This window comes from Wolffia australiana, chromosome 18 (assembly GCF_029677425.1).
Source record: "Wolffia australiana isolate 7733 chromosome 18, ASM2967742v1".
Classification (NCBI taxonomy): Eukaryota; Viridiplantae; Streptophyta; class Magnoliopsida; order Alismatales; family Araceae; genus Wolffia; species Wolffia australiana.
This window is the reverse complement of record NC_135852.1, coordinates 4,741,221-4,758,676: the sequence shown is the minus strand read 5'-3', so window position 1 is coordinate 4,758,676 and position 17,456 is coordinate 4,741,221. Positions and strand designations below refer to the sequence as shown.

At 39.0% G+C, this 17,456-nt stretch overlaps 2 protein-coding genes across 3 annotated transcripts; both read right to left on the bottom strand.

Moving 5' to 3' along the window:
• On the bottom strand, nt 1-5,032 carry LOC144715025 (zinc finger CCCH domain-containing protein 17-like). Of its 2 annotated transcripts, none has more exons than XM_078589868.1 (9): nt 4,373-5,032; nt 4,205-4,303; nt 4,032-4,121; nt 3,823-3,924; nt 3,586-3,732; nt 3,172-3,291; nt 3,020-3,079; nt 704-801; nt 1-629 (listed from the first exon to the last, which is right to left on the bottom strand). In XM_078589868.1, exons 1-9 carry the CDS (start codon nt 4,829-4,831, stop codon nt 500-502), a joined length of 1,305 nt encoding a protein of 434 aa, XP_078445994.1. In that variant the 5' UTR covers nt 4,832-5,032; the 3' UTR covers nt 1-499. The 2 variants fall into 2 exon arrangements, with proteins under 2 accessions (XP_078445994.1, XP_078445995.1); XM_078589869.1 differs by having other exon boundaries at nt 4,205-4,300.
• A 4,896-nt stretch (nt 5,033-9,928) lies between these two features.
• On the bottom strand, nt 9,929-13,947 carry LOC144714946 (lysophospholipid acyltransferase 1-like). Its single transcript, XM_078589759.1, has 8 exons — nt 13,572-13,947; nt 12,652-12,707; nt 11,421-11,641; nt 10,936-11,341; nt 10,772-10,857; nt 10,625-10,688; nt 10,420-10,535; nt 9,929-10,312 (listed from the first exon to the last, which is right to left on the bottom strand). Exons 1-8 carry the CDS (start codon nt 13,862-13,864, stop codon nt 10,172-10,174), a joined length of 1,383 nt encoding a protein of 460 aa, XP_078445885.1. The 5' UTR covers nt 13,865-13,947; the 3' UTR covers nt 9,929-10,171.
• Nucleotides 13,948-17,456: the final 3,509 nt, after the last annotated feature.

Genomic DNA, 17,456 nt, shown 5'->3' with positions numbered 1-17,456 from the left:
TAGCCAAGAACCAAAAACCATATAATATAATCATAACTATGGTGGGGATATCTTACACAAGCTATTACAAAATTGAAATAAAAAACTATCCAGGTACAATGAGAAATAAATCAGAACTTTACCCATTTCTCAATCTATGCATACATCCAGATTCTCAGGTGAAAGCAAATAAACATCACAATTGCCACTACCTCGAAGCAGAGATCCCCGGAAGACGACACTATTCCTCTCCAATGATCTCATGAATATGTCGAATGGGGGTAGAAGAGAGAGAGAGAGAGAGAGAGAGAGAGAAAGCCAGAGGTTCAGACTGGATTTGGGTCAAATGGGAGTAGATTGATTCCTACTCTGTGCAATGAGAAGAGATATTTTGATGGAATGAAGGAAAATTCGACGGCTAAAATCTCACCATCATCAGCTTCTCCAGCTATCCTCTCATCAACCACCCCTGATTGAAATTTGAATGAATTGCCTTTTTTTTCTGCAAGGTTTTCAATATTCATTCAGATGTTGACCACTTCCAAACTTTGACCTGCCCTGTCCGATCCCCGGTGAAGAACAGCCCGCCAGGGCCCACTTGGATGGCTCTCACCTCCTCTTTTGAGAATATTCTCCCCCGTTCAGCAAACCTGATGAAAAAAATTAATATAAGATCAATAAGTTGATTGAGTAAACTTTGGAGCTCAATTAATAGGAAACTCACGAAGGAAGATCGTAAAAACGAACGACATTGTCGTTGCAAGAGCACAGCAGAACCGGCTTGCCATGCCCGTCGGACATCCCTGCCAGAACGAGGGCCCCCTGCAAGAATCATTTAAGTCAGGAGCAGCGCTATAAAAAAGTGTTATTTATTTATCAAATACTTGCTATAATTGACATCTAGTTATTGTAAATATAAGTTAGTTGTGGCCGTCTCCTTACAAAACACAGCTTTTGAAATGAGTCGGATCATTTTTATCCAAGAAAGGATCCGATAACCAAAGGTATACAAAATAGGGGTTAGCCCTGAAGATTATCGTTTCGTACAGTTTTTCTTCTTTCTGCTCGTGAGTAGGGTTTGGCATTGATGACGATGACTATATTTGTGGTTGAAGATGACGATGACAAATTGATAGGACATCTATTGTAGAATGATGCGGACTTTTAGAGCCGCATCATTTATTGATGATGACTAATTACCAATCCGTGAAAAAATAAGGGAACATATATCCATGGACTTTCTACGAGGATTGCCTGATTCCAATAGGTACAGTGCAGTATTGGTAGTAATTGACAGTCTCAGCAAGTTTGAGCACTTTATAGCAGTCAAGCACCCATTCTCGGCTAAATATATTTCGAAAGTATTCGTTAATGAAATTGTCACATTGCAAGGAATTTATAGATGAATTATCTCAAACATAGGTAGCGATTTTATCAGCTCTTTCTAGAAGTAGCATAAGATACAAGGCCCACTCTACATTTCAGCTCATCTTACCACCCAGAAACATTTGGTCAAACAGAATCAACAAAGAAGAGTTTCGGAATGTTATTTGCGTTGTCTCTCCTGAAAGCCCAAAGAAGTGGGTCAAATGGTTTCATCTGGCAGAATACAACTACAATAGTTCTTTTGACCCCTTTCAGTGTCATATATAGAAGAGATACACCCACCCCAATTGATCCACTTTTTTCCTTTATCGATAACCAACCAAACCCAACCGATAGGAAATTGATTCTTCGGATCTTGAGCTATCAGTAAGCGACTATCTTATCGCATCTTAAGGTTCACTTATCAAATAGACAATTTATCATGAAGATTCATGCAGATAAACATCATTGAGTGGCTGACTTTCAAGAAGAGGATGAAGTCTACACAGAAATTTAGCCAAATGCCCATCCGACAAGTTTTCCCCAAAATTCTTCAGTCCTCACAAAATTCTTCAGAAGATTGGTTCTGTAGCTTACAAACTTGATTTACCCCCTTACTAAGCTCCATCCAGTCTTCCACGTTTCGAAAGTATGCAAAGCTGCAGGTGATATTCCGCGATTGTCTGATCCTAATAATCTCTCAGATGAATGGGAGTGGCAGGTGTATCCCAAAGCTATCATTTCCTATCGATTCATCAAGGCTGGCCTCCAAATCCTCAGTAACGGAAGAACCTTCCTAGTTTTCAAGCAACCTGGATGGATCATGAAATCATTGAAAAAAATTTCCCGAGATTTCCACTTGGGGACCCATTGGTCTTTGGGTACAGAAGCAATGATAGGGCCCTAACTCAAACCTATCATAAAGAGAAAAAAAGAAGGCTCCAGTCGTCTGACGCATCATAGCCTGCCTGCGCATCAGAGTCTGCATGTGTCTATTCAAGATAGGAGGTGGTGGAAGCCTATAAATAAAGGAAGAAGGATCATTGATTCATTCTCTTACCAAGAAGTCGAGTCAGTCTCGGCTGGAGTGGGAGATCCTCCAGCTCTGGGAGAAGAGGTGACTGATTCAGTCAGCTCTCTTTAACTCTATCATTTCTCTATCTCTTATATTACCTATTTTCTAACTTAACTAACACAAACCGATCCAAGATTAGATCTGCAATCCTTATCTGGAATTCTACAGTCCTTGAAATATGGGAAAGAGGAAATTTGGGTTTCTTGAAGCAGTTTTTGTAAATGATTAATGATCTTACCATAAACTCATCAACAATTCATAAGTATCCTCGTCCTCAACAAATGACAGTTAGATGACGAATGTTTCATCTTCAGTATCCATTCGTCATCCACAGATAACAATGAAAAGAATAACCGTGCGATGATGACAAATTGGTTATCTACCACTGCCTCAGCTCGCAAGGTGAGGAGTTTAATCTCTCCAACAAATAGGTATTGGGTGTTTAATCTAGTTGGAAAAATCGACACAATTAGAAGCAAACGGCATCTCTAAATATTCACAGATTTTTTCGAGCAAGACATGAACTTTGGTAGAAAGAAACATCAATTAAAACTACAAGACTATCAACTTGAATATCTCCATATCAGAAGCAAGACATACATAATCTTCATTGTGCGTGTATGTGACCTCCAAGCTTCCACTTTCGGTGGCAGCCCACACCTGAAGAGAAGTCGGAGTAAGATCATGAGAAACGCGACCATTCTTCAATACGTCAATCATTAGAGACCAGAATAGTCAAGAAGAATTCGTACCTTAATAGTTTTGTCCAAAGAACAAGAAAGTAAAAATTGATCCCAACACAGTAAAGACATGACAACTTCGGTGTGTTCAGTGAGTGTTTGGATGCATCGTAGGGATGAGATATCCCAAACCTGAAAAATGACCGAAGAAGCTTTATGATAATATATTAATAAAAGAAAGATACATATTTCAGGACTGTAACAGTGACATTAATCGAATAGCAATAATCATCAGCAGTTGAAAGAGAACTAGGATTCTAGAATTTGCCTAAAGTAATAAGAGAAACTAACAAAGAGATAAATATGTCTCAATACATAAATCCCAAATTGAAAAAACAGAATACGCTTCTATCTTTATTTGGTGGGACAAGATTCACTGTCGAATGGTAAAGAGAAGCTGATAAAGAATCGCAGTTGGCCACTTACTCGTATAGTTGAGTCCATCGATCCAGAGTACAATCTCGTACCGCCAACAACAAACGACACAACGGCTCCTTGATGACCAGTAAGAGAAGCAACGGGTTTGAAGCAATTCTCCTCTGGACTGAATTTCCAAACTAATATGTTGCTGTCCTGGAAAAAAATACAAAAAAAAAAATTTCCACCATCAATTGGACCACATTCAGAAAGCAAAAATTCATGAAAATGAAAACAGGATCATACCTGCACACCTGCAAAGAGCATATCATTACAGACAGCCAACGCATACACTTGCCCAATAGGCCCATCGAGGTTCATTTCAGTCCCTTTAAGCGTATCCACAGCCTGTCAAGACAAGAAATTCACTATCAAAACACATGAAACAACAATTTATCTTTAAAAAACATAATTATTCCGTGAAATCAAACAGCAAGAGCTAGAAAAAATCACACCTTGACAGCATTCGGGATCCCTATAAACACCCACGGTCCTTCACTGATAATGCACCCGACCTCTCTCCCCGGTTTGGCAACCATCGTGCACTAAGAGATTCCCAAAGCAAGATTCATCTTTGAAAAAATAAAATAAAATAAAATAAACAGAAGTACCCATCAATTGCCCATACCTGCCCAGTCTCACAATCCCAAATCCGAACAGTTTCATCGGTGCTACTCGTGTACAGCTTATTAGACCCAGACGGAAGAGCAATGCCTGTAATAACCTGCTACAGCAGCTTCTCAGATCATCGCCCCCGCTAAAGAAACACAACCAGAGACCATTGTAGTTCTCGCACCTTCTGGTGGCCTTCAAGCGTGGTCAGCAGAGAGAAATCATCTCCCATGGACCAAGCGTGAAGAAACTTGCAGGTTTCTCCAAACGAGCAACGCCCCTTGACGAAGAATTTACAGATTGAATCCGCCCCCTTTCGAGCAGGCTGCCCAGGGCCCGTCGTTGCCCCACTCCCTCCACCAGCTCCCCGCCCTCTTCCCCACTTCGATGGCGCTGCTCCTCCCAAATTAGGGTTTTTCCACACCAATCCCCCGCCCCGCGAGTACCCCTGCGCCCTCTTCGCACCCAAATCGTCGCTTTCTTGGGGTTTCTTCGGCTGCCTCTGCGAGGGATCGCCGTGAAGGTAGGGGCAGGGGTGCCGATTGCATCTTCCCTGCATCCAATAGTTGCAAATCTTGGCCGCGCCTCCCGGTCTTTGATAGCTCCTCCTTCCGCCGTTCATCTCCATGGATTCCACGTCCATGGCGTAGAATTGAAGCGGAAAAACGCGGAAAAAAAACCCTAATTCGATCGGACTGAGAAGATGGCGATCAGGGAAGGGCTGAAAATCGACGTCCGGCGACTGATCAAGAATCTACAGCGCTGGAGTCGACCAAGAGCCGAGTCCCTGCCGGCGATCGCCTTCCCCGAGCTCGCCCCCTTGTCTTCAACCTCGATCTTCCCTTTCATCTTTCTTGGGGAAAAAAATTCCTTTTTTATGTACTCTCCTTCACACGTGATGACCTCTTATTGGGCCCTTTTAGCCCAATAAAACTATAAAGCCAATGGACTTAACTTATTGGGCCCTTTGAGCCCAATAAAAGTATAAAGCCAATGGACTTAACTTAGTGAGCTACTCAGTTATATTTTTGGCCCTGGGCCCTGCAATCGTCTTCCGTCACGTCTTCTGTCACGTTTTCCGTAACGTCTTCCGTCACGTCTTATGTCACATATTTTTTCAATGTCTTAGATCACATCTGCAGAGGTAACCGTAGGAGATAAATATGGGTTTCGGAGACAGAAGATGTGATGCAGTTGTTGGATGATGATGATGATGTGATGGACAGTGACGGGGTCTGGACGGTGCCGTGATGGGACGTCATGTACCGGTGGCTGGGATGGGCACTTAAAATAGGTACCCTCTCATTTGGATTTTTTTATAACATTTATTATTTGTACATTAATCTTATGCGTGTGACCCTCTAGTAATGTGTAATCAGTATGGCTAAACTTTAAAGGTACAATTACATGTATTTTCTAACATTAGTAATTAAATAGATCAACATTTTAATTCATTAACTAAGGATCATTTAAGTTTCCAAGCATCGGGTGCTAAGTTGTACCCGTGCACCAGAAGATAGAGCACATTAATTCTACTCTCCCATGGAACCTTTATAATCATTGGTTATCGTGTAGGTGTAATTTTTCGTCTCATCATACTCGTGAATGACTTCAGGATGGGCACTTAGGGATAGTGACATGATGAGGCGCCATGCCCAGTGGCTGGGATGGGCTCTTAAAATAGGTGCCCCATCATTTGGGATTTTTTAGAAGGTTTATTATGTGTCCATCAATCTTGTGCGTGTGACCCTCTAGGCATGTGTAATCAGAATGGCTAATAACTTTAAAGGTAAAATGGCATGTATTTTCTAACATTATTAATTAAATATATCAACATTTTTATTCAATAAATAAGGATCATTTAAGTCTCAAGGCATGGGGTGCTAAGCTGTACCCCGTGCACCAGAAGATAGAGCACATTAATTCTACTCTCCCATGGAACCTTTGTAATCATTGGTTATCGTGTAGGTGTAATTTTTCGTCTCATCATACTCGTGAATGACTTGGGGTAACATCAAATCCTAATCCATGGTTAATTAGTACTGATATGTATCATTATTTAATGCCTTCTCAAATATGTCCACTACCTTGGCCAAAGATTAAATGCATCTTCTTCCTTGAGCAAATTTCCTCTTATGTCGAGGGTGGACGGTCCCATCTTGACCACTCAATTACCTTTGTATATTTATTTTATATCAAAGCTAAGATATTTTTAAATTTTGTGTTTAGAGACTCATAGGTCATAATCAAAACAAAGTACTCCATCCACAAGATGTCATTGGTGCCTGAATTTGACGAACCAGTTTTGTGACCGTGTTATGAATCACCTTAATTGATGTTTAGGTATAATATTATTCAAGGATTCATACGGATCAATTTTATGATCTCCAAAGAGCACCCATTGTTTGTCATTAGTGTCACAACATTAACACATACCAGATCAACCACACTTATTTTTTCAGATAATTTGATGTCCATCTCAAGTGTCCTTTGAATAAGAATATTAAGAGTACATGTTTAAAGATCACTGATCATTATATTATGATTGATCCATGATTCACTAATTCACTACATGAATTCATAGACTTCATCATGAACATCGCATGAGAATAAGGACAAATAAATATTTATTTCAATTAACTTAAACATGATGTGCAAGTGTGATTGGCTTGATGATTTCATAATATACATCACTTAAAATCCATATAATTTATAAAATAATGATCTGGATACCGCAAGCTAGGTTGTTAGGACCATTGGGCTTTTGGATTAATACGCTAAATAGTAACAATGTATTATATTTTGGGAACGGGGAATACTACGTATCAGCATGAACTCCCCTTTTTGTCAGCCAGGCAGCATGAACTTTTGTACTTGTCCAAAAAATAGCACGAACCAATAAGCAGACTCCAAGTGGCGTCTTCTTTTTTTTTTTTGTCAGGGATGGTCAAGTGCTGATGTGGTAGCCAGGTGGATTCCACCGTGGTAGCCAGGTGGACTCCACGGTGGCATCCACATCTCCGGTCGCCGACGCCGCGCGTCTCCGGTCGCCGACGCCGCGCGTCTCCGGCCGCCGATGCCGCCGCGCGTCTTCTTCTTCTTCTTCTTCTTCTTCTTATCCTCTCCTTTTTCTTCTTCTTCTTCTTCTTCTTCTTCTTCTTCTTCTCCTCTCCTTTTTCTTCTTCTTTTTCTTCTTCTTCTTCTTCTTCTTCTTCTCTTCGTCCTTCTTCTCTGCGGTTTGACATTTGTAGACGCCATTATCAAAAGAGACGAAGTGTCGGCGGCTGGAGACGCGCGGCGGCGTCGGCGGCCGGAGACGCACGGTGTCGCCGGCCGGAGACGGGCGCCGTCGGCGGCCGGAGATGTGGATGCCACCGTGGAGTCCACCTGGCTACCACGGTGGAATCCACCTGGCTACCACGTCAGCACTTGACCATCGCTGACCAAAAAAAAAAAGAAGACGCCACTTGGCGTCTTCTTATTGGTTTGTGCTATTTTTTGAACAAGTATGAAAGTTCATGCTGCCTGGCTGACAAAAACGGGAGTTCATGCTGATACATAGTATTCCCCCTTTTGGGAATTATCCACTTTGTCATTTTATTTTGTGACAAATATAAATGTAAAGAACATTATTGTGGTAAAAAGGTAGGAATTTTAATACAACTATATGAGTTTGGGGAAGAAAATGACATATATACTAAAATAATGAAGTTCAGATGATTGATTTATGAAGGGGGAGCTTAACTGGAGTTTCAAATTGCCATGATCCTAGAAAAACACAAGGATATATGGTAATTAGCCTCACCTTACATTGTTTATTTTCATTATCATTGTTAGCTTACACCTGTTTTTATCACCATCACATCATGTTTCCACATTCTAACCACATCATATACCTTTCACATCATCATGTCTTTGTCAACTTACAATCATCCCATTTTCCTACATCATTCTATAATCACATACTTCCAATTTATCTTTATATCTTCCTACATCATTATCAACATTTCATTCTCTATATTACTCACACTTATTTTTCTTACTCACATCACTATTTCCTATTCATTATAACGTATATTAATCATTTTAATCTTACCGCCTCCTCGCCTTGCATTTTCCTCATCTCTCTATCATGCATTTTATACACACACCCCTCATTTTGTTAGTCACTATTTAAAGAATATTAAATCATTAATTCACGTACCCTGTCACGATGATCCATACCCATTGCTAGATAGATTCATTTACATGAGTACATATTTGTCGGTACTAAACCTAAAAGTACCGACAATGAATCAAAACTGTAATTTTTTGGTTTATCAGTTCTTCATCTTGATCTCAGTATATCAATATACCAATTATTTTCTTCTGGGATTTCCCTTTTATACCTACATCAATGTCTTTATCATTTTTTGTAGAGATCTATCCCAGTTTATTTTTCTGCTAGACAATTTTCTTGTCTGAGTCTGTTCCAAGCTTTTCATTGTTGCAAAATGCTGCATCCTTGGCACCTCACTACATTCAAGTGTTGTGAAAATAAGAAAACTTGATTGGCATCTTCAATCCATCAACTAGAATTTAGTCCTGAGAAGCATGGATCTATGAACTGATCTTAGATCAGTTTAAGGATGTGGAATCCCTCAGAGCTGCTAATAGACCAAGCTAATAATATCTCATGAGTATGAGCCTCATACGAATGCCTGTCTCAAACCAAAGAGCCAACATTGATGTGCTGAAAAATCAAGGAACCAAGTTCATCAGATTGATCCATAGTGTTCACAATGTTGTAACACCTGTGCGGTCTTTGGAAATGTACTCTGTAATCCTTTGGAGTAATCTAAACTTGTAAAGGTAGTAGTAAACAAAACTTAATCACTCATCAGAATACCCAATTCAATCTTCACGCACAAAAATCTATCAATGGCCTTCCACCTCACTCAGTCTAGTTCAGCAGAGTTCTTAAACAGATGCAGGCCTTCAAAAATACTCTTTAATGGTTGCCACATTTCATTTATCAAGGACTCTGTCAGGGGAAGTGATATAACTACTGCTGCAATCACAGGGTTTCATTTGTGGAAAACGATGAACATATTTATATTCATTGGAACAAGCTGGCTTTACTGTTTCACATTAAACACCCTCGTAAATTACAAAATCACCTGTTATGGTAGCCTATCCTTGGACAATAAATTTCAGAATGATAGAGCAACTAATTGTGAACTTCTAAATTATCCGGTCAAAGGTAATATTCATATATAATCATTTGGTACTAACAGATCACATCGTTAGTTGAATTGGTTACTCATTGTCAACCGAAACAAAATTTCCTTTTTGGTTTTTTTAAGAAACATTTTTGGCTATTACTTTAAATCTGTTGAAGCATGAAACAAAACCTTTGCATCTGTAAACTGCACGACATATATTACACAATATCTAAAAAAAATGATACAAAAACCCAGCATGGCTAATCCATTAAATAACAATAGTCTTAAAACTGTTAATTTAGAATAAACGTGGTGAACTGATCTTAGAAATGAAATATATTAACTCTCTCCGTTGATCTATTTATCTCATTCTTTTTCGATACGAACTTTCCGGTTCTCTCTGTGAACCTCTGGAATAAAAAATAACTAACATTATATAAAATTTATTCTAGATGCAACACATGAAGTTAAGATTATAACAAATATAGACGAGCATTTGCTTTTCCACGCATCCGTCAAAGATGTACAACACAATAGATGGAAATACTATTCTCATTATAAAGCAAAAATCTAAAATGGTTTGAAAATGTTGATAATGATAAGACCGAGAGAGACATGATGCTGAAACGATGAAGGCTCTAGAGTTATAAATAGAGAGAGAAGATTAATTCTCTCCTAATTTAAAGTGGTTCAACTGAAACAAGTGCTAACAATAATCCTAAAAAATCATTAATTCGATCTTCAAAGATTAGCAGGATCACCATCACTGATGCCTCAAACTACTCTTCTTTCCTGGTTTTGGCTCTTGTAGGCTTCCCCACCTTCACCGCGTTTCCTAGAAATAGAAAGAAGATCGGAACAAGGGTACCCACAAAGTACACACTCTTATACGCTGCCACACTCTCCTTCAAGCTCAGGACCTACACAGATTTCATAAACAATATATTTCATTTCTTTGTTCAACCCTTCACAAATCAGGATCAAAGCTTTGAATTAGACTAAACCAAGATCAGATCTCAATTGTTACCATGAAGCCTATGGACGAGTAGTTTAGAGTCAGGATGGTGTATGCCAGGTTGACCAGGGTCAGCAGCTTTGTAAGTACAAAATTTTGTGAGAAGGCTTGCTGCCACCGATACAGAACTGTTCATGCAGGTGCAAAGACTTGTAAGAAATCAATACAAAAATGCGAGCAGCGTTATCAATTTCCGGTGGGCAGGAAAGAACAGTACCTTTAGAACCCGCAAACATCAGTGCTGATTGCACAAAGAATATGATATAACCTGGGTACAAGCCCTAAAAACACAATTTATCAAGATACACCGATAAGTCCTTTTGAACCCGAAACCCGAAACCATGGAAAAAGTTTTAAGACTTACATGCCAAATTGCGCTGACGGTTTGAGTAGCGAGCAATTGAAGAAATCCGGGCTTCTTGCCCTTCTGAATAAGCCTCTCGTAAACATCTGATTCAAGAGATTACGAACATGTAAAAAATATAAAATCACAGAAAACAACGCAAGCAGAAGAATGTGGCTGCTTACAGTGTCTGAGCCATGTGCTGACTTGGATGTTCCAGAAAACAGGTAACGAAGCGGAACTCGTCGCCAGCTCAACACCAATGATGTCAACATTTTTTGCTCGATCCCAACGTGGTTTAGGAGGAGAGGTGTTTGACCAACCCGAAAAACCGAAGCCAGATATAATGATCGTAGCCTCTGAAATGGACCAGATGAAGTAGTATTTCCATCGGGCAGTGAATCCAGACATGTACTGGTATCTAAGCCTCTGCCAAAATCCCCATTCCTGGTATATTGGTTCATTAAATCTGGAAAGTGGATGCGATGGTGACAAGTTCAAGTAAACACCCATGCAAATAGCAGCCTGAATTATGGCACGAAGCGTGGCACGGACATATGGTTGTCTTTGTTCTTCCTTATTGCTCCATACCTTTAAAGTAAAACTTGAAGACTGTCAAAAGGAAACGGTAAAAACAATTTAAATAGGAAAACAAAAAATGAGATATTACCCCTTTCCCTTCGGTCCATTCAAGATAGTCCTTCATTTCATACACTGGGCCAGCGAAGTGGCTGCCACAGAACAGACAGTAGCCAAAATATTCCACCAAAGAGGGACGTGAGTGCAGCCTATTCTTCTTCTGTGCCTCGCGAAGTCCTTCCTCTTTTAGCAAGCCATCATTGTAGTTGATTGAACATGAAATCACCTTGAGAACCAGAACCATCAATGCACCTGACAGAGATTTGGAATACGAACACAGTCGGATAGATTAAGGATAAACTTAAAAGCCTAATGTCTGCCTAGCAAGAATCAAGAATCAAGAACCAAGAAAAATCAAGAATCAAGAACCTGCAGAGAAAGGTAGGGAAGGGAGGGTAGTGAGGGAAGAAGAGAGAGAAGAGGATGATCCAGAACTTTCTGGATGCATCAATCTTTATCAAGAACTGTTACTTCATTAATCCTTGGTTGTCCTTCCAAAGGGAAGGCTACCTTATTTAAAGGGAAACATTAAGGGAATAGACCAAAATGTCCCTACTGTACTGAAATTACATAAACACCACTTAATGGTTTTAGAGAGCTGGTGATTGATCGAGAGGTAGAAAAAATTTCAAGTTCTGGGGTAACCGCTTAAGAACCTAAATGTTGGACGTGTTCTACACTGATTTTGTCATCAGTATATAATATGAAGCATGGTTAGAAGTATCCAAAAGCGTTGTATATATCAATTAGAGGGTGTTGAACGGGGGCCCATTCAATTTTGGTCATGCATTAAATTATAAATTATTTTCATATATTTTTTGACTGCAGGATGAGAATGGGGAGCGAGGTCTTCATAAATAGCTGTCTTAATAGAACTGTTCAAAATAAGGGAAAAATATCATTGATAAGAAGACATGTAAAAGGAGATTCTGTAAACAGTTCCACCGAGCAGCATGCACAGATTTCTAAGTGATAACGAGGATTGACTGGAATGAATTTGAGAAAACAATTTAAATGGAAAAACCCAACGGCCGTGCCATCATCACTCTGGATAATATTAACTAGATGGTGCAGTAAGTATTGACCATTAACAATTTTACAAACACCATTTCATTTTATCCAATGATAGAGCTTCAGAGGGTTTTGAGGAAAAATATAGTTTAGACTAGATAGCCACGATCTGTCTCGCGTAGCCGTTAAGCTTATGCATTAAATGTGGGGTGAAAACACAAGAACATACATGTCGAGCAAGAAAATATTACCTGTGGAGTCAATTCCACCTTCCTTCCATGCATCTCCACTCATATAATAAACATGACTGCAGGAGACAAAGAAAAGGTCATAAGATCCTCAAGCAGCCCATCTCGTAAAAGCATAATAAGATATAACTAAAATATGTATACACAATAAATATTAAAACATGTATTTTTAGAAGAAAATTCACAAATACAGCTTCGAGAGGCAAAGAGAACAATATCATGAAGACTGGGAACCGAAAAACTCCCCAACTGAACCGGTTCAGTTATTGCTACCCGCACCTTAATCCTGCCAGCTATGGTTCTCAGCAAAATTAATCAATAAGTAGCTAAACGTTAAAATTAGGGGCCTTGAAATTTTTTCCTCTCGAAAATTTTGCACCTTGCCAAACGTTTGACGCACTAGTTTGTCGTAAGAAATTAAATCATGATTTTCTGTCGTTACTTGTTTTTTAATGTAAAACGAGGCATTTAGCATAATAATTGATGCTCAGATGAAATACATCAGCACAGTGCCCTCGGCTAAATTTTGATTTGCCAAGAAAAAGATTTCACTCAGAGGCAGTTTCCAAATTATGCTCGACCCATTCCCTGAAAGAAATATTCGAAATTGAGGTCAAGAAAAACTAACAATTTTCATGCTACGACATGAATCTCGACGCACATTTCGATATTCACCAGTAGAGATTGCAGTCAAACAAACTAAAATTACCACATCATGAGGAAAAAACCCATTTTTACCTACATTTACTAAAAACCTCGGTCAACAATTTTTCACTTATTAGGCTGAAACAAGGAAGAAAACGTGAAAAGGCAATGATCGCGACGAACCGGCCCACAACTTTCCCAATTATCCTACGCGAGATTAACAGAAGCCACATATCGAAATTATACCATCCCAAAACGAAGAGATCGTGCCCAATTACCATCCAATAAGGTAACCAAACCCGGCAAGAAAAGTGAAGAAACCACAGTGCCGACGGAAGAGGAGCATGGAGCCGTATCCCAAGGCCATGGGCACGAGGAAATGGAGGTTGGAGGAGAGCCCAAACGACAGGTACGACAAGAGCGCCCCCGAAGCTCCGGCGTAGAGATGCTTTCCCAAAGACCCACCGGGAACAAATCGCCACAAAAATCCCACCGGAATTGTACCCACGAAACATACAAGAAATCGAAAAACTGGAACAGATACTCCGATCGCCGCTGCCGCGCCCTCCATCTCCAATCCTATTTACTCGCCGATCGCTAGAGATCGGCGAAATTCTACAGATAAAATTCTCAAATCGAAGACTCTTTCCTTCTATCTCTAACCCAGGTTTAAATACTCTTGACTACTGCTCAGGAAATGACCAAAATGCCCTTCTTCTCTCTCTCTAGAGTGGTCCTCACGTGTGGATGTGGAGACAGATTAATATTTCTGCAAGTATATTTATTTTACTGACAGTAACTTGAAAGAATGGTATTTGCATAATTATTCCTCTCTCTCTCTCTAGAGTGGTCCTCACGTGTGGATGTGGAGACAGATTTGTATTTCTGCAAGTATATTTATTTTACTGACAGTAACTTGAAAGAATGGTATTTACGTAATTATTCCTCTCTCTCTCTAGAGCGGTCCGCACTTATTGTGCAAAATCGTCCAGGACTGGTATGGGACGGGACTAAGATCGTCCCATATGATAAGCCTAAAAATGTGTATAAATATGTCGTTGATTTGGCGTTTAGACTTATACAATAAAACTTATAAATACCCTTAATCACTAAATATAGAATATAGAGCAAGGAGTCGAACCACAGGGAGGCAATAAGCAAGAATTTTATCCAATTTTTAATGAATTAACTCAAGGATGAATTAATTTTGAAATTAATAAACCTTAGTTATACTTAATCATGTTTTTAATTAATCAAAATTAAGTAAAAACTTAATTTTGATTTTAAATATTTCGGTCAAAAGCTCAAGATAGAATTATTTCAATTATAAGATCAGATTAATTCGTATTATTAATTTCCCAATTATTATAAAATTTTAAGACAAATTTTATGAATTAAAATTGGGAATTTAATAATCAAGAAAGGGATTTTGAAATTGGAGTTCAGGATGGACGAATTTATAGCTAAAATTTTACATTTATGGTTTTTATATATTGAGTTAATTTTCCAAACAATAAATTTTGAAATCTAGAGAGAGAAACTAGACGAATTAACCTGAAGAGAGAAAGTAAAGAATTTGGGAATAATATGAAATCCGACCCTAAATTAAAAATCTAAAAATTCAGAATTGTTCCAAATCTATTAAAAACTAGAGATTAACAGTCAGATCTCGAATAGACTCAAAATGCAATGCTAATTTCATCAAAAACAACTTCTAGGGCATGTACATTTTGCCCATGCCAAGGCGTTTTAGAATCTCTTAAGAAAAAGTTTAAAATACAAATCAGAAACTTACAAATTTGAGTGCAGAATCTAGAACTGTCGACTTCCAAAGAAACTCCTATGTCCTTCCTGTCCAAATCCTTACGGAGAGATTTAAAAAAGTGAATTTTGCCATTTTCCAAACCTCTATTTAAATATCCAACTGTCTGGATTGTAGAGGGAGAAAAGACAAACATGCCCTCAAATTTTCAGCTCAATCGGACGGCTAGATCTCCAAATATCGCAGATTTACTGGTGTTTAATAGTGGTCGTTGGATCATTTAATTATTTAAGAAAAACTGATTTTTCTTATTGGCTGACAACTCGTCTTCCTTGTTTTCGCCGCCTTGGATCGCGTTCTGCCACGTGTTTGAGCGTTTCCACAGGGCCAATCATTGAATAATGGATGCTCCTTTTGAATGGATAAAAAGAAGCCACGTCATCCTCGTCAGCTCCTACAAAAATAAAAAATAAAAAACGAGGAGAGCTTACCACCCTTTTATTTAAAATACGCGGCGTTTCTTTCCACGTGAATTTAATGCACGCAGCGAATCGACGCCGCATAAATTAAATAAAACGACTTTAAATTATATGTGTGTCGACGACCGCGTGAATTTAATGCACGCGGCTAACCGACAATGTACGAGGTAGACTATCATTTAATAAATGCACGCGGAGATCGATTCTCCACGTGCATTTATTGCACGAAAAGTAACAAAAAAACATAAATTCTTACCTTTACTGCACCGCCCGTGCCACGCTGTCTATAGAGGAATCATTCGCTCATTATGGCATCGCGATTCGCGGTGCCATAATGAGCCAATAATGCTATTTTTTCTCTCTCTCTCTCTCTCTTAATTATTTTAATAATATGCACCATTCATTCGCCCGAATTTCAGGCGAATGACGTGGATGCCACTTAATATATATATATATATATATATATATATATATATATATTAAAAATGCCAAATAAATAGAATATGTATTATTTAAATACAAAAAAATCATTTCTTAACTAAATATTGGTCAGAAAATTATATAAAAATATAGAAAAATTCCAAAAAATTAGGAAAGCCCTTACCAACATTTAGCCGAATATTTAAGGCCCTACAAAAAATATTTCTTCAATGAAATAAGGTTAAATACCATGTAAAAAGTGATAAAAATTAGAAATAATAGTAAAATCAAAGTGTAAGTCATTTATTTTCATTTTTATATGATGACATGCAAATATGGTCATTAAAACACATAAATATAATGTAAAATTCATCAATTAATCATGTTAATTTGCAAGTTATCACCGTCCTACCTCCTAATTTCTAGAAGTTTGTCTGAACTGTCCTGTTCCAAATATTTTCGTCCACGTCCCGTCCCGTCCAAGACATTCTCGTCCGGGACGAAGCAGCGCATTAGGCCACTCGGAATTTGACACACGACACTACACGTGTCAAATTTCAGCTGGAGTTCTCAGGCGGACACTTGACTCCCATAGGATGTAGAAACGGTCCCGTTCATCGTCCACAGCCCCGGACAGGACAGTTATTTCGTCAGTGGATGAAACAATTGTCTCGTCTGGAGACAGGCGGATGATTTTTCATCCCGTCGATCGTCCTAACTCCTGGGCGGGGTGCTTTTTTCGTCAACATATGAAATTACTGTCCCGTCTGCATTCGTGCACCATATCCGGGCGTGTGACTCAAGAGACAAATTAGTATTTTTGCAAGTATATTTATTTTGCTGACAGTAACTTGAAAGAAGGGTATTTACATTATTAAAAGTGGCATGCGGGCATCTCAGTCATAAAGGGCCCACGAAACAGATTAGACAGAAATTAAGGTCTCTCATAATCTTATCAATGCGCACGTGTGAATCTTGAGATTGTTGATTTTTTATAAAAATAAGAAGGTATTATGGAAAAGGACATACGGGACACGGGAGGAGACGAAATGACATTTATGTCAGTCATCTGTTCTGGAGTCAAATTTTGCTTCCCTTTCAAACTGAGGGTGGATGGTTGTAATTATAGTATAGGGACCAGCGGACGGGATGATTTTCGTCTCATGGGACGAAAAAACCGTCCGTCCGGAGGTCTCAGACGTTGGACGGACGAATCTAGACGGAAAACCGCCGAATTCACATCCGACGGTTGAGATGTAGCCACGTGGCCTCGCAATGACAATTTGCATCAAAGTTCCTATTTTTTGATGTGCGTGCAAATGGACGCCGCTCAGAAATAATTGTGTACATATGACCCTTCGCATTCTCTCTCCTATGTAACTCTCTAAAAAACCACAGAAAAATCTATATTGATGTATTAAAAATATAAAATGGGTTTTTTTGTCCCAAAGGACTGGACCGGACAAAAAATTGTCCCGGGAGGACAGGACGGGACGGTTTTC

Coding starts and splice junctions, on each gene's coding strand:
- LOC144714946 (XM_078589759.1), bottom strand. CDS start 13,864: ATGGAGGGCGCGGCAGCGGCGATCGGAGTATCTGTTCCAGTTTTTCGA. Junction 11,642..12,651: donor AGGTGGAATTGACTCCACAG/GTAATATTTTCT, acceptor AATCTCTGTCAG/GTGCATTGATGGTTCTGGTT. Junction 10,689..10,771: donor CCGTCAGCGCAATTTGGCAT/GTAAGTCTTAAA, acceptor TTGTGTTTTTAG/GGCTTGTACCCAGGTTATAT.
- LOC144715025 (XM_078589868.1), bottom strand. CDS start 4,831: ATGGACGTGGAATCCATGGAGATGAACGGCGGAAGGAGGAGCTATCAA. Junction 4,304..4,372: donor CGCTTGAAGGCCACCAGAAG/GTGCGAGAACTA, acceptor AAGCTGCTGTAG/CAGGTTATTACAGGCATTGC. Junction 3,733..3,822: donor TGCTCTTTGCAGGTGTGCAG/GTATGATCCTGT, acceptor ATTTTTTTCCAG/GACAGCAACATATTAGTTTG.